General features: G+C 40.5%; 1 protein-coding gene across 7 annotated transcripts in view; it reads left to right on the top strand.

Moving 5' to 3' along the window:
* arhgap21b (Rho GTPase activating protein 21b) overlaps positions 1 to 14,886 on the top strand; it is a 39,467-nt gene that overhangs the window by 10,619 nt on the left and 13,962 nt on the right. For 3 of the 7 annotated variants that reach the window (XM_015956876.3, XM_015956875.3, XM_054740382.2), the window contains exons 5-8: positions 4,779 to 4,871; positions 5,625 to 5,703; positions 5,785 to 5,839; positions 9,859 to 11,431. In XM_015956876.3, the coding sequence (XP_015812362.3) occupies positions 4,779 to 4,871; positions 5,625 to 5,703; positions 5,785 to 5,839; positions 9,859 to 11,431 (1,800 nt within the window). The other 4 variants (XM_015956878.3, XM_054740398.2, XM_015956879.3 and 1 more) reach the window with 4 other exon arrangements.

Below are 14,886 nucleotides of genomic sequence, written 5' to 3'. Positions count from 1 at the left end.
AGTTAAGCAAAAACTTTGATTTCTAAAGTCATAAAGTAAAAATGGATTTTATTCTGGGGCTTTACTCAGCTGTCTGAGAGTATTCGCTCTTTTTTTTATTGCTGTTTAACCTCCACAATGTTGGGTCTCAGGAGTACTGTATTTTCCGCACCATGAGGCTCACCTGATTATACGGCGCACAGCCAATCAGCGTCCTAGTTAAAGGTTTGGTCCACACATAAGGCTCACTGGATCAAAACACGCACCCAGAAAATCAAACGAGCGTCCCGGTCGGCACAATTAAGGCATATTGAGCAATTAGATCAAAGTCAAACGTTACTCCACTCATTATCTATACTAAAAAATAAATTTCTCATTATTAAAGTAACATTTAGTCCCAATTTAATGCACGGATGCTTTTAGCAGCAAGAATGAAGATTTAAACTCTGGTAACGGCATGACTGACTGAACGCAGCACTAAGCCCCTCTTACCGCTGCAGGACAGAGGGGCCGAGTCGGCCGGAGATGAAGCATTATGTGCGGCCACTGTGTGGCTGTAATGACCCGGGAGCCGAGCAGAGAAGTCTTACTCCACCTAGCAGTGCGTAATTGGTACAATAAGCCAAACGAAGGAGTTAGATCAAAATCAAACTTTGTTCCTCTCATTCACAATAAAAATAACAATTTCGTATTTGTCAGTGTAAGTTTTTGCACAGATTCTTTAAGAAGCAAGAATGAACAATCAGACATATGGCTGTTTAACAAACAAAAGTCCCATTTTTACACGCAGGCACGGCTGGAGCGGGGGTACCGCGCTGGACCTGAGTTACCTTAATACATGTATAAAAGGCGCACTGCCGGTTCAGGGGAAGATAAAAGGTTTTTAATAACGCCTTATGGTGCGGAAAATACGGTATTGTTGTGAGATGTTTTGGCTTCCTTGTGGATAATAAGTAGTTTGGCATTTCTTCATACTCATTCTGGGGAAATAAAACCATGTACAAGACATCTTTTTCTTTTAGTAACACATGAAAAGGGCCATAAGTTCCACTGGTCTCATTACACTTAATACTTATATTCAAGTGGAATATGACTGGATAAAGCAAGCAGTCAGTACATCCTCTCCCCCACCAAATAAATAAATCACAAGTACACAAGTAGACAATTGTCTAACATTTTAATAAGATGTGGTGTTTTGTCAAATACTTAAGTATATATCATTTGGCTCAGACTTTCTTCACTAGTCCACATTAGGGGTTTGCTTCACTCTGTTCCTCACACAAAATGTTCTCTTTTCAAATCAGACCTGCTTCAACTTGCCACACAAATTGGTTCAAAGCAAAACAAGCTATACATTTTGTAACGTCCTAAAGGGTCTATTTTCACCTATATATTAACCAGCATAGTGACCTTTCATCTACAGCATAAATCCACTTTCTATTTGGCAGAATAGAAGCCATGCATTGAAATCAGCACACTCAATCAGTAGTTTGTGCAGATTCCTCTTTTATGCACAGTCGAGCTTTAACCCCATGGGACGAAACCCCATTGTGTTCATTAAACCTGGAAATTTAAGGGGTTAATCAGGTCTCAAAGTAAAAGCCAGCAGAAAACACCAAGTCAAAGGGCCGGTTTTCACTGCTGATCTTTTGTGCTGATTGGTTGTAACTCATTGAGTAAAGATCTCTGTAGACTTTGCTAAGATGTGGCCTTTGGAAGAATTGAAGTGTAATAGAATGAAAAGAAAAAGAGCAGCCTTACGTGTCTTTAAAATCGCAGTTTCTAAACTCCCAACACAGAAAAATGCAACAGAAATCCCTCCAAAATGCAGTTTTTTTTAAATATGATGTTTTTTTAATCGTCTTTTTTTTTGCTGTCCCCCTGAAAAGCATGAAAATATTCTTTTTCAGTTCAGTCCTGTTTAGCGGATTTGAGCTTTTAATTTCATTTTTATGATTTAGTTGCTCACTTTTGGCACCTCGCACCATCTGGTATTTTATTTCGTTTTATTTGTGCAATTTCAAATGTTTTTATCATTCGTCGCATTATTTTATTTTATAGTGCTGTTAACTGTTCTCCTATTTTATTGTTTTTAGTAGGAATTTTTATCTCTGACTATTTATTCAATTCAATTCAAATTCAATTCAATTCAAAAATACTTTATTAATCCTAGAGGGAAAGTGATTAAATTTATGCTTTGTTCTTATGTATTTTGCCTGTTCTTATTGTGTTTCTTGGTCAAGCATTTGGCTTTTTTTATGTACAGCACTTTGGTTAGCTGCCATGCTATTTTGAAATGGTGCTTTATAAATAAATATGGTATGGTATAGCGCCAAATCACGACAAGAGTCGTCTCAAGCAGAGGACGGTTCAGGGGGTTCTCGTAGTTGTCAATAATTGAACCTGGACTGGAACTGGATTTGTGCGGTTTATCTGCTGCTTCACAAAGGGTTACAAATCACAACATAGCTCCAGAAGGATCTCCTTCAGGGAGATCAGTGCACTCACGGAGGACGAGTTTCCCCACAGAGTGCACGCTCTGCCAAATCCTCCCAATAACAAAAGATCAACCATTATACAATGTGAGGTTCTCGTCGGTCTCATGTCGTATTGGTTTTAGCACCAATTATGCGAAAAAGCTATTTTTCCACCGAAATAAATAATTGAGTAAAATTATTTGTGGATGGTGAACCAGTGGACGCCTGAGACCTTCAGTACCATGATTCCTCCGTTCTACCACTAAATGCTGTTCTTACAAATTTGTTCATACATAATCGTTTTCTTATATTTAGGAACAATTTCCACGCACAAGTACAAAACGAGGAATACCACATAATGCTTATTAGTTCCTACACACGAAATACACCCAGATCTGTGTGTAAGTACGGTTGATAAATAAGGCCCCAGGTTTTCCTCCTGGAATATAAAAGAATAAAGGATCACAGAAGGGTTATGGCAATTATTTCCTTATGCTACATAAAATATTTAACTGAAATGAGATTTTGGGTGTAGCCAAGTACAGCTATTTGTGTTTTGCCAATTTTTAAGCTACATTAGAAATGGATGGAAAATTCTACTCAGATGGTGACTCATTTTGTTTGTCAGGAGTGTTGCTACTTTTTATGAGTAAGCTGGTGAATATTAAAAAAAGATCCTGGCTGGCTTTTGATTATTCGCACACAGGATCTTGCTGTCAGCACGCCACAACTAAAGAGGAAAGGACCAACCTAGAATCATATCAGTCGTCACAGGATGAGTAGTCGTAGCAAAGGAAAGGAGGAAATGCTGTCTCACACCAATTCTGGCAATGAAGTGGGAAGAAACGCCCATGTTGTCATACCTAACACAATAGTTTTTAAATTTCTGTTAATTTATTCATGAATCTGTGTTTCATAAGCACTGTTTAAAGTGAAAGCAGGCTGATTTATTATTAAATTACTAAAATCCAAGGACAATTATTTAAAATGAACTATTTAATGCACATTTTGACCCAGATAACTTGCATAGTTGATGATTCTGTGTGGATTTGTCTGGAAACATCAGTTTTTGGTTTCCTGTTTACGTGCCTCCACACTGTCACGCTACAGTCGGTTGTCTAAATGTGTTTCGCTCCGATACCTCCAGGACAGAGCTCGTCTTTCATCACCCTAGAACCACGTTTCGGTACATCGCTTGTAAACATCGCTTAAAAAAAGTCTGTTCACATCCGTATCAGATGACTTTTACATAAGTATTTAATATAAACAAACCTTTTTTTGATTGTTTTAGGTAAAAGGTCTGATAAATTGTCATTCCTCACAAACTTTTCTGCTTTTGTGTAAAAACACAGAGTTTTGATTGCATATAATACTTTCATTGCTCGTGTCTTCCTAGATTAGAGCTATTCATAGTAACAAACAAAAGCAGTGTTCTCGTCTGGGTCTATGAACAGCTCCATTGAGCAAATGAAGATGCAGACCCACTTCCTGCCACTAGAGGGGGAAGGTCTTCCTGCTGTAGTTGTAAGAGACTATTGTACTGTATTATGTAATACACGGCCCTCATAATGTGCTCCTGCATGAGTAATCTGGAGTTAAAAGGAGAGAAAATGAGATCACAACAGTGTCCGTTTCTCCGGTCGGCAGGTTTTTAGAATTTTGGGCTTAGAAAAATAGTTTGTTGTAAAGGATAAAAAGTTTTAGGCTGCATCCTGTTCAGCTTTCAGTCACCAGAAGAAATTAGTTTATACGTTTAGCTTTGCCTAAGTTATGGAAAACGGTGAGTGTGCCATCTTTTTTAAATTGTGCCGTCACAAACAATCACATGTGATCTCACGCTGGACTTCCCGTGAACTCCCGTTAGCGAGGTAATGTGTGCTGACTCACCACCAGAATGTCAACTACCGGGGAAGTATTTCTTCCACTCCTTTGGCTGTGCCTACAGCCATTTCTCAGTTTGTAAGGAAGGAGTGGGAGGTGTGCAGCTGAGCACATGAACACTCTTCGTCTTAAGTCTCTCCTTTTCACTCCCATCTCTTTTCTTTCCTCTTTTTTTTTTTGGCCACTATGCAGCTGCTAGGAGATGAGGGCAGAATGTGCAAACAGGTTTTCTTGTCCTTTATAACACTGATCCACGTCCTTTAAAACACACATTTCCTCTTTTTGAGGATGCCGGTGTCTCAGAATAAAAACTTCTTAAATATTTGCTGAGATTGTTTATTTTTATCTTTTTCTTTTTTGCTGTTGATGTTTTTTAAATAAAATTACTTTTTTTGTTTGTTAGATTGGAATTGTTGATTTTGTTTTGTGTACTTTTACCAGGGAGGCTGCGGAACAGACTTGAACCTATGGACACAATTTTTGTGAAACAAGTCAAGGAATGTGGCCCTGCTCATGGAGCTGGGCTTTGTACAGGTAACAACCACTTGACAACCTATTTGTATTTATTTATTTTATTATTTTTACAGAAATCAAACATATATTAAGATATTAGAAAGTATTATTTACTAGCTGGGGAACATTTCCTCTGTGCAAAATTAGCCAGTAATGATGTGTGCTGTAGATTTTATGTAGCATTTTAAATGCATAAGCCAGATAGTTTAATCAATTACCACACTGCCAGTAAACTGCTAGCATGTCAACACATCCTGTATATATGAATAATGGTCCGGCCACGACCCACTGACAGAGCTCGGTCATGGGGTGGGACCTATGGTTCTCTTTCACACTGTGTCCGCATGCTATTGGACAACAAACATGACGTGCTTGCCGCTACGGATGTCAGTCAACAGGGCAGTCCGCCATACACTGACCAAGAGTACGCGAATATGTACTTTTTCTAAATAAGCTGAAGTACATCTATCTGCTCTTTACTCAAAGAAAAGCCCAAGTCTAAAAAGTCCAAAGTTGATGCCAAAGCTGTTTCAAACGAACCATCGCCATTTTAGTTTTGCTCGGTCGCAGTGACATTCTGCCCATCAAACTAACTGTGATTCGCTTGCCACCAGACTGGCTGCAGAGATTCCAGTGGAGCGTGGCTAGACCAACATGTGGAGCAAAATAATTTTGCTCCTTCTGTCAGTCTAGATTTGTAGGCTAGTAAACTGCTGCGGTTTGAGTGATTTAGCCGTCACTGACGCCCTTTTTGGTTTGTTTTTTGTTGATTAGGAGACCGAATAGTGAAGGTAAATGGAGCGAGCATCATTGGGAAAGCTTATTCTGAGGTGATATCATTGATCCAAGAGAGGTAAGGCTAAAGGTATTTGAATGGTAGCTCGTTTAAGGAATTTACATGTTTTTTATTTTTTTGTTTCATGGCTTTCTATAGTGGTGACTTTCTTGAACTTTGTGTGATGCCAAAAGATGAAGATATACTGCAACTGGTAAGAACACATTTAAAGTAATGGCACCTTGATAGCTTTGTAGTTTTTCAAAGGAAAACTAGATGAATCCCCGACCTGTTCCAGTTTCGGGTTTTTATGTTGGGACAGTAGTTGTGAGATTCAGGTAGCCAGCCTATCCCATCAGCACTCTATCTGGGCCTCCGAATCAGGCCAGAACAGTCTCTCTGTCCTCCAGAACAGCTGCTGACATCAGTGTTGGAATGGCCTAAATTTACTGCAAGAGCAAGCATCACCAAAAATACCCAGGGAGACATATTAATAAGGAATAAAATATTCAACCCCATCTCTTTGATGTTAAGTTTTGTTCTAAAGATGTAGAGGCTCTTTTTTGTGCAAGGTGTTTTCAATAGCTACAAAAACAAATCTAACACATGTACAAATATCAGCTAAGCTGGGTAACTAAAACTTATTTATCAATACTTGTACATACTTTATGTTCTACTACCATAAAAACTGGAATTAATTGCTGTTTTTTTTTCCATAATGATTAGTTTCACATTCATGTCACATATAAACAGTGTTTTAATCATTAATGTCTGTTCTGAGTATTGTTTTCACCAAACTTCTTTTTATAATCTCAGCTCTGTGAGTGAAGAAAAGTTGTGCGTAAGCATCACTTCAAACCCACACAACATTAAAGTCGTAAAAGCCAAGCTGCAGAAGCAAAGCCTCAAAGTTTTTATCAAAATATAATACATTTATTAAACTTAATAGTCAGCTGAACATGGTTAAAAAATTTAATTAAAAAAACCCAGTTGTAGATCTGAGTGAAGGTCAAAGGGGTCCTAAAACAACTTAAAAAAAAAGACCAAGTTAAATATTTTTCCAACACATTTTCACTGTTCTAAATTAATAAATGAGTAAGAAAAAAAGCTCTGACGCTCCTACTTCAGGAAGTAGATGTTAGCCGAAGGAGAGGGAGCATAAAACAGCAGGATTTGGAGTTTTACTCGTTTTTCATGACAGTCAAACATCTCTCCTCTGATTGTCTAACAGCAACACAACTCTTCCACTGACTCCATTTGCTTTGCAATGTTGATGTTTTATCTCCACAAATAATCGTTGCTAATGCTAATGGTTAGCTTCTGCTAGCTGAGCCATACTCTGCTGTGCGTTTCCTGGACGCTAAATTAATACACACTTCCTTGTCATGAGCCAAGATAGGTGAATCAATGAATACAAATTTAGTGTGATGTGATGTTTTCTATTTGCAGCTAATGCAGGAAGAAGAAATAAACATTATAAAAGTTCTACAAAAATTCTGAAACAGCAGCCTGATTTGATGAATTTTAAATTAATGCATCTGTTATAAGATTCATCTGTAACACAATCATCCAATGAAATTCCGTAAAAAAAAAAATCTAAATGATTTAGATTCATTGTAGTTTAGTATTCAGATCTGCTATCATAAAACTGCACATTGTTTACATGTTGTTTGTTGCAAAGGTTCATACTTCATAGATTATGTTTAGAGGTAACCCTCATCTTTACGCACTTGAACTTCACAATCAACACTTTATGCATGCTGTGGGTAGCTATTATTGATTATGCACATTCTGAGCAAGACTGAGGTGCACTCATCTGTTGTCTTAAGTATATCCATCCTAGATGCTTTCCTGGGATATACAGTACGCCCCTCTTATGGGCATTTCATTATCTCAGGTTATGTATGATTTATACAGTAACAGCAGCTGTATTTTGCTTATGGACGATTTTACCCCCAAGGGCTCTTTTTAGCCCCCAAGGATCAATAAATTTAATAGTTTATTCAACTGGCAATTTATTTTACAATTGCAATACCAATATATATTTTGTTGTCAATGTAAGTATAAATATTTGTCATTTTCACTTTCCAGTAGCAGCTTCACTTTTCTCGACTTTGTTCGCTGCAAGTTCTCCCATTTACTTGCTTCTTGTTTTTTTTTTATTCAATAGTTGTGTGTCTTTATAATCCACTCTCTTCCCACGTTGCTGCATTGCAAACAAAAAGCAGCAGCACTAAAATATCTATAGTGTAGGCACGTAAAGTTAGATCTGTTGATCAGAATCAGAGGATATTGGTGATTTTAGCAGAGAGACATGACACTGTAGGAGGCAGCATGCTCGGAGTGCTTGGAGACGGGCAGCAGTTGCTTAGCAAAGAGGAGGAGAGACCGAACGTTCAAGGAGCAGAAAAGGGAGGGAACGTTGCACCATGAAAGCAGAGGAAACATTTAGCAGGGCAAAATAGATGGAGCGGCATGAACAATGAGCTTAAACCAGCGGCTAAAATCAGCTGACTGCTCTGTGTTTTGAACAGGTTGGTGCTTAGTAAAAAGAGAGAGGGAGAGGAGTGGGAGGGGGAGCTGTACCATCACAGCTGAATGTATAATCAGCAGCTGCTGCTTCTGTCATGTGAGCAGTAGCAGGGAGGGAAAGAGAGGGAGAAGGAGAGACATAGACTGGAGACACCTTGTTCAGTTAGTGTAATAATCTGTTTGAAGATGGGTGGAGCCATGAAGAACTAACGGCAACATGAGAAGCAAGCTTCTGCTCTTGTCACCTCACCCAGGACAGAGTGTCACAGGCAGGTTGTAACATGGCAACCATGGCTACCTCTTTGCTTTCTCATCCTCATGTTCCACTCTAGAGTATTTTTAGCATGACAATCCCTGGGATCGCTATGGCTGATTCATCCTTTTCTGCTTCTGGGATTGTTTTTGTTTCAATATGTGCAATTTCCTCTTCTGTCCTCTTTTTTTCTTCCAATCTCTCTTCCATGATTGCTTAATGCTCTTGTTTTCACATGCTGTAATGGCAGCCTTTCTCTGGGGAAACAACTAATCTGGTAAGCAAACGGTACACAGTGTAGCTGCTTGATTTTTACGTGTTGTACCAGCTGTGTCAGTTTTCATGTGTCATGCGTGTCATTGTGGTGCGTGAGGTGGTCTTTAGCTTGCACACACAGCAGAGTGGGTGTGCGTTTTAATGGCAACACATGAGTCAAATGTTCAGACTGCAGAAATGGCCGATGCTCTCTGTCCCTGCAATACTTGTTAGATTTAGGGCTCCAGTTAGCAGCCAGCTGGATTCAGCAAGACCTCGCCCCTTCTTCTTCATCCCCTGTCAGATGTCCTCAGTGTGACAAAGGCCACTGACCCCTGAACTTTTTCATACAGTTATGCTTGCACAGGGAGGAACTGAGTCTGTGCACTGATTGCTGTGACACACGCGGTTTTATGTAAGATCTTAATCTAACGCCGTGTTGTTGTGGGGCCAAAGTCCTCATGCATTCACTTGTCTCTTGCTTGTTGCGTGTATAGTTTGTATGAGCGTACTAGAAAAAGCTCTACCAGTAACTTTAAATTTATACTTCTTACAATCACAAGAAACATTTTTAGGCTTTTTATCATTTGATGTTGGCGAGGCTGGTTAAATGTAGCACTTTTACAATGAAGCATGGGCAGCCTACTGTCTTTAAGAGGTCACAGTATGTCACTTGGAGACAGGTAAATGTTGATGTTGGTTACCTTTCAAAGTATGTTCTTTTTATGTCTGTTTTAATTGCTTTTGTGGATGTCTATATCGTTAATCTGTGTCTTTATTGAAGAAAGACATAAGCAGGAACAGTCAATCTAAGCTAAATAATCAAAGCACAGTAGAAATGAATTGTCTAAAAAGTATCTCTTGAATAAAACACTTTTGGTAATGGATCTATTGGTGAGAACTTTTTTTCTAATCATGAAAATGTGCCATTGTTGGTTTGCAATGTCCTCATTTATTACCATAAGAAGTCTAAATAAGGAGCTGATGAAGAACATTGACACCCCTCAGCTGTTTGAAACGCCTCCACTCATTCGTACTGCAACATGCACTGCCCACACACATGCATTCTGTAACATTTGCAGCATCACACTTGACTTCTCTGTAAGAATCTAGTGCTCCACTGCTGAATATTACACACACATGTGGTTTGTTGTACTCTTTTGTAAATTTGCTTTATTTTGCTTTGCCTCCAGGCCTATTCCCAGGATGCCTACCTCCGTGGCCACAGTAGCTACAGTGGAAATGCCTGTCACATCCCTGATCCACCTCAAGTATGTTACTCCAGAGTAGACTTTAAGCCTACGGGCATGGCCCAGGCAGAAGACTTGGCAGGGCAGGTCTGCCGGGCACCAACAGCCCCCCTTGACTATGGATATCGCAAGGAAATCAACAAGCCTCCATCTGCCTCTCATCAATCCTATCCTAAGAGTCAAACAGCAGTCTGTATGCGTAATGACAGTGTTAGGACTGTGGTGGTTCCACCTAATTCAGCGCATATTGGGCGCATCACTCCAACTCAAAGAATTGATTTTGTAGACCCTGTCTTTGTGAAGGGCAGACCTGGATCCCTTGCCCAATATCCTCACCCTCGAAAGGCTGACTTCTATCCCAGTAGTCTGGGAATAATTCATTTTGAGGGTCAGGTACCCAACTTTTCAGGAAACCATCAAAACATTGATTGGCGCACTTACCAAACATATAGGGAGTACATTGACAACAAAGGCATCCATTCCCATGCTAGTCGGACCATCCAGGAGAGGCTGGACAATTTGCGAACTGCTGGTCAGGCCTCTTTTGCCAATACTCATCACATTCCTCCAGGTGACTGGACACCTAAAGGGAAACGACCCAGGAGTGTCTCTCATGAACGATCATATCATGGTCCTCCACCCCACTTTCAGATTGCCCCACGCAGTGCCTCACAGGACCGTATGACCAATTCAGAGAGGATAAGCCATGCAAGGAACTGGCCCCCTCGGAGTGTTTCCCAAGATGGCCTTGTTCTGAAAGCTCGAGCACGCTCCATTGACTACGTTGAACCTGTAGAGCTGGCGCGGCACAGTGAGATGAGAGGAGTGTATCCAAGGTCAGACCAAGGTACGAGGCCCAGTAGGCAGTCCATTCCCAGAAATGCTATGTCTTTCAGGTCGTCTACTGGATACAGTGGTGGCATGAGAGTAGCACCAAACCCTTCTTTCTACTATAAAGTACCAGACTCCCTTCAAACATGCTCCTCACCCAAAATTCCTCACAGGCCCTCACATTTTGCAAAAAGCACAAGTGCTGAACATTCTTTCATTGACCAAAGACTTTCAGTTAAAAGGCACCATTCAAGCAACACTAACCAACAAGGCCAGGGTAGGATGCGTGCAGAAACCCTGCAGCCCACTGAGTCCAGCAGAGATTCAGTGGCAGTAGGACTCAGATCTGCATCATGTTCTACTCCAAAAGAGTTGCCCCAGAGGCCTAGTGTCCTCTGTACTCCGCAGGAAGATCCTCAGAGTCAGGTCAATGGTCAAAGCCCCACAGATTCTGGAGTGGTTTTGAGAGAGAAATCGCATGCTGGGAAAAACCCCAGCCCCTTACGGCACCCCTCGTACATCTTGGCTGTGAATGATGAAGGAGCAGACTCATCAGCAGACGTGGTGGCGTGCTGGCTTCCAAATGATGCACGTCGAGAGATACACATGCGTCGCCTTGAGGAACAACGTCACACCTCATGCTCCAGCAACTTGGATGATTCTCTGGATTCTATTCCATTCATAGGTAAGAAAATTAGAAACTGTGAGGTCATTACATCATGACAACACTTGGAGGCAGTTGTATTACTATAGCTCATGGAGAAAGAAAAAAAGGGGGGTGGGGGGTTTGGGTCTGCATTAGCACTACAAGCTTTAGCAGATACCAAATTGGAATATATCATTGATCCAGTTCTGATGCATTTTGAGATTGTTTTGGAGATTTTTAAATGAACCTGACCAGATCTAAAATAGGCCTTGGATATATTGAGTTTCTCCTTTATATTTATTGCTTTCTTGGTTAAAGTCTCTTCTGAGGGAATCACATTATGGTGGAGCTGGATCATAATGGATGTTGTGGTCATTAAACTGTTGACATCTCAGAAATAACTCTCCTTTCACACACAATATCAAGTGTTAGCAATGCATGTCTAAATCTGATGGAGTTATACTGATTTAATCTTGTTTTTACACTTTCCTTTTTTATTAGCTGAGTAATGGAGAAATGCATTAACTATTGTGGCGTGTGACTGTGAATTGAAAGTTTGTAATGCTTTGAGAATGAGCAGACGAGAATAAGCCGCATGGTTCAAAGCGTGGGAAAAAGTAGCTGCTTATAGTCCGGAAAATACGGTAAATTGTCCTCTTTATCTTCCTCCATTAATTCAAATGTATAATGGATGTCTGGGTTTCTGGCTATTCATCTGTCTGCCTTGAATAGTTTTGTAATGGCACATAATGTAGTAAACTGTTAAAAAGCAGTTTGATCAGAGAGGACAGACTGGAAGGCTGAAACTGAGTTAGTTTTTTTAACCCTTTCTTTCCTTCACTTTGATAATTTGCTGGTAATTAAACTTGTAGAACTTCTACAGTAGAAGTAAATCTCAAATTTGCTTTTTGAGTAATTATGATGATTTCATTTGAGAGAAAGACAGTCTTGTTTAGTTTTACAGATACTGATGGGAATGCTATGTTTAATATTTTGCCGGTAGCTCATGAGAAGTAAGTAAGTCACAGGCAGTGAGTGTTTTTAGTTTGGTTCTTAAGCCTGATTCATGCTTCTCCGTCTGCGTCAGTGCGGAGACACGCAACGTCCTTGCGGGCCTGCCGGAGAGCTCCGCAAGGACGGACGGAGTCGAGCTCTCTTTTCTAAACATCCGTCAGTCGAGACGTACAACGCAAGCTTGTGATTGGTCAGGACGCCGCTGTAGACAACAGCGGCGCCATTGCGCCCTCAAAAACATAAAGAGAGCCGAGGATAACAAGCGGCAGACACGGAGAAGCTTGAAGAATACCTCGCGAAAAAACTCTAAAAACATGAATGTTTAATTCCCCCGTGACTGGAGGACTGAAAAGATGCGCAGCAAGCGTTTTATTTGTGGACGGAAATGACAGGAAACGTGGGTTTAGAGGTGGTGAGCGCATGAAGAGGTGGAGGAGAATGAGAGACAAATATGTCCGTGTTAAAAAGTTTCTTACATACAAAAAAAAAAAAAAAACAACATAAACACACTATCTTGGACCGATACATGACAGGATACCACAAACCAGCGCTACGCCCGCTGTTGTCCTGCCGGGCAATTGCTTTGCAACACTCCCCAGGAGACGGAGAAGCATGAGAGCAAAACGCTTCCGTCAATCCGTGCGTGTCTGACCCTTGCGGAGCTGACGGAGAAGCATGAACCAGGCTTTAGGAGGAAACTTGAGTATCAGGTTCAAATCTTGGTCTCTGAAGGTGCAGGAAAAATTTACTAAATGTAGGACAAGAAAAAAATGACATCAATATTCCTCTTAAATCTCTTATCTCAGAAATGTACATTACCAGGTTTGTTTTGCTGTTCCTTTCCTGGTTGATGTAATTTGGATTGATAAGGCGGTCTGGCAGTCCAAGCGCTGACAAAGTCTGGTCTTTTCTGGGATTTGGACCCTAGTTCAGCAGAATAGTGACTATTGTTTCTGGGATTATGCATTTGAGCAAGAATCAAAAAAGGTTGTTTAGTTTAGGCAGATACATTCAGATGAAAAAAAAAAACTTGACAGACCTCGTCAGGGTATGTTGTCGTAACGTACCTTGACAGTGAATGTGAATGATTTGGGCCTTGCAGTCTTAAATTAGCTTTTCCAAATTTAAGGCCTTAAAAATCCTTAAAATTGACAAATAATCCTTAAATACAGTTTCCAGAGGTCTTAAATTACCAAAGACCCAATAAACAAGATTATTTTATTTCTATAAAATTTTTGTGAATTTCTAGTTAGTGTTCAGCATTTTTTGTTTATGATATTGGCATAAGCAGAACCGTACACATTCAGTTGGTTGTGTAAGGGGGCTATTTTTAGATGAGCACGTTAGCTGTTTAAGCTAGTGGGAGTTTGCGCCATGGGGAAGTGCAAGTTTAATGGTAACTGGATGTCTAATCCCACGATCGCTGCGTGGTTAGCACCGGTTCCAGGCAATAGCTGGAAATTATACCTTAAATTTAATTTTTCAAAATGATAAATGACCCATACTTGTATAGTGCCTCTCAGAGTAAGGACCCCAAAGTGCTTTACACTACAGTGTATCATTGATACATTCGCACACACATTCAGACACTGATGGTGATGAGCTACGATGTAGCCACAGCTGCCCTGGGGCGCACTGACAGAGTCGAGGCTTCCGAGCACTGGCGCCACCGGTCCCTCCGACCACCACCAGCAGGCAAGGTGGGCTAAGTGTCTTGCCCAAGGACACAACAGCAGAATTATCTGTCCGGAGCCGGGATCGAACCTGCAACCTTGCGATTACTGGACAACCCGCTCAACCTGTTGAGCTACTGCTGCCCTACTTAAATAGCTTAAATTTGGTCAAAGTGGCCTTAAACAAAGGTCTTAAAAAGTCTTAAATTAGGTTCCCCTAAACCTGCAGATACCCTGAAACTCAGGGGCTATATCCTTCAAAGAACCTGGCTTACCCGGTCAATTAAAGCCAGGTCCTTCACCCATTGCGGAGACTGGAAGTGAGCATTAGTAAAATTGGACGGTTTAACCTTCAGATTTGTTCCCGCCCTTTACTCAACATATGTTCTGTCGTTTAGCAACCATGAGAACTAACGCCTCACAACACAACCACTGTAAGGTTTTCATTTTTGTACCATTGGCTTTTAATATACTTGCATTTTAAACTGAAATCTTCTCTTACTTTGTCCGCTATTGTTCCATTAATGGAACGAAAATCTACAATTGAGCCCTCAAGGAATCATGGGTAAAAGTTGGCCCTGAGAGAAATGGAGGACACATCTGTGGACCACATTTAGAGGAGGCTTCAAATTTGGATAGCTGTTGTTGCATCACTGTAATCTGCCCTGAAATTTAACTCAGCCCATATCTCTTTTACGCAGGACTTTATATTTTTGCTAGATGGTTAGATACACAGCTATACATTTCTCTAACTCTTAAGGACATTTGACAGTTTCTGGCCTGGCCCTTTGCGACTACTTGGGATTC

The sequence above is a fragment of the Nothobranchius furzeri genome, chromosome 11 (assembly GCF_043380555.1).
Source record: "Nothobranchius furzeri strain GRZ-AD chromosome 11, NfurGRZ-RIMD1, whole genome shotgun sequence".
Taxonomy (NCBI): Eukaryota; Metazoa; Chordata; class Actinopteri; order Cyprinodontiformes; family Nothobranchiidae; genus Nothobranchius; species Nothobranchius furzeri.
This window is presented reverse-complemented; position numbering and strand designations above follow the sequence as displayed.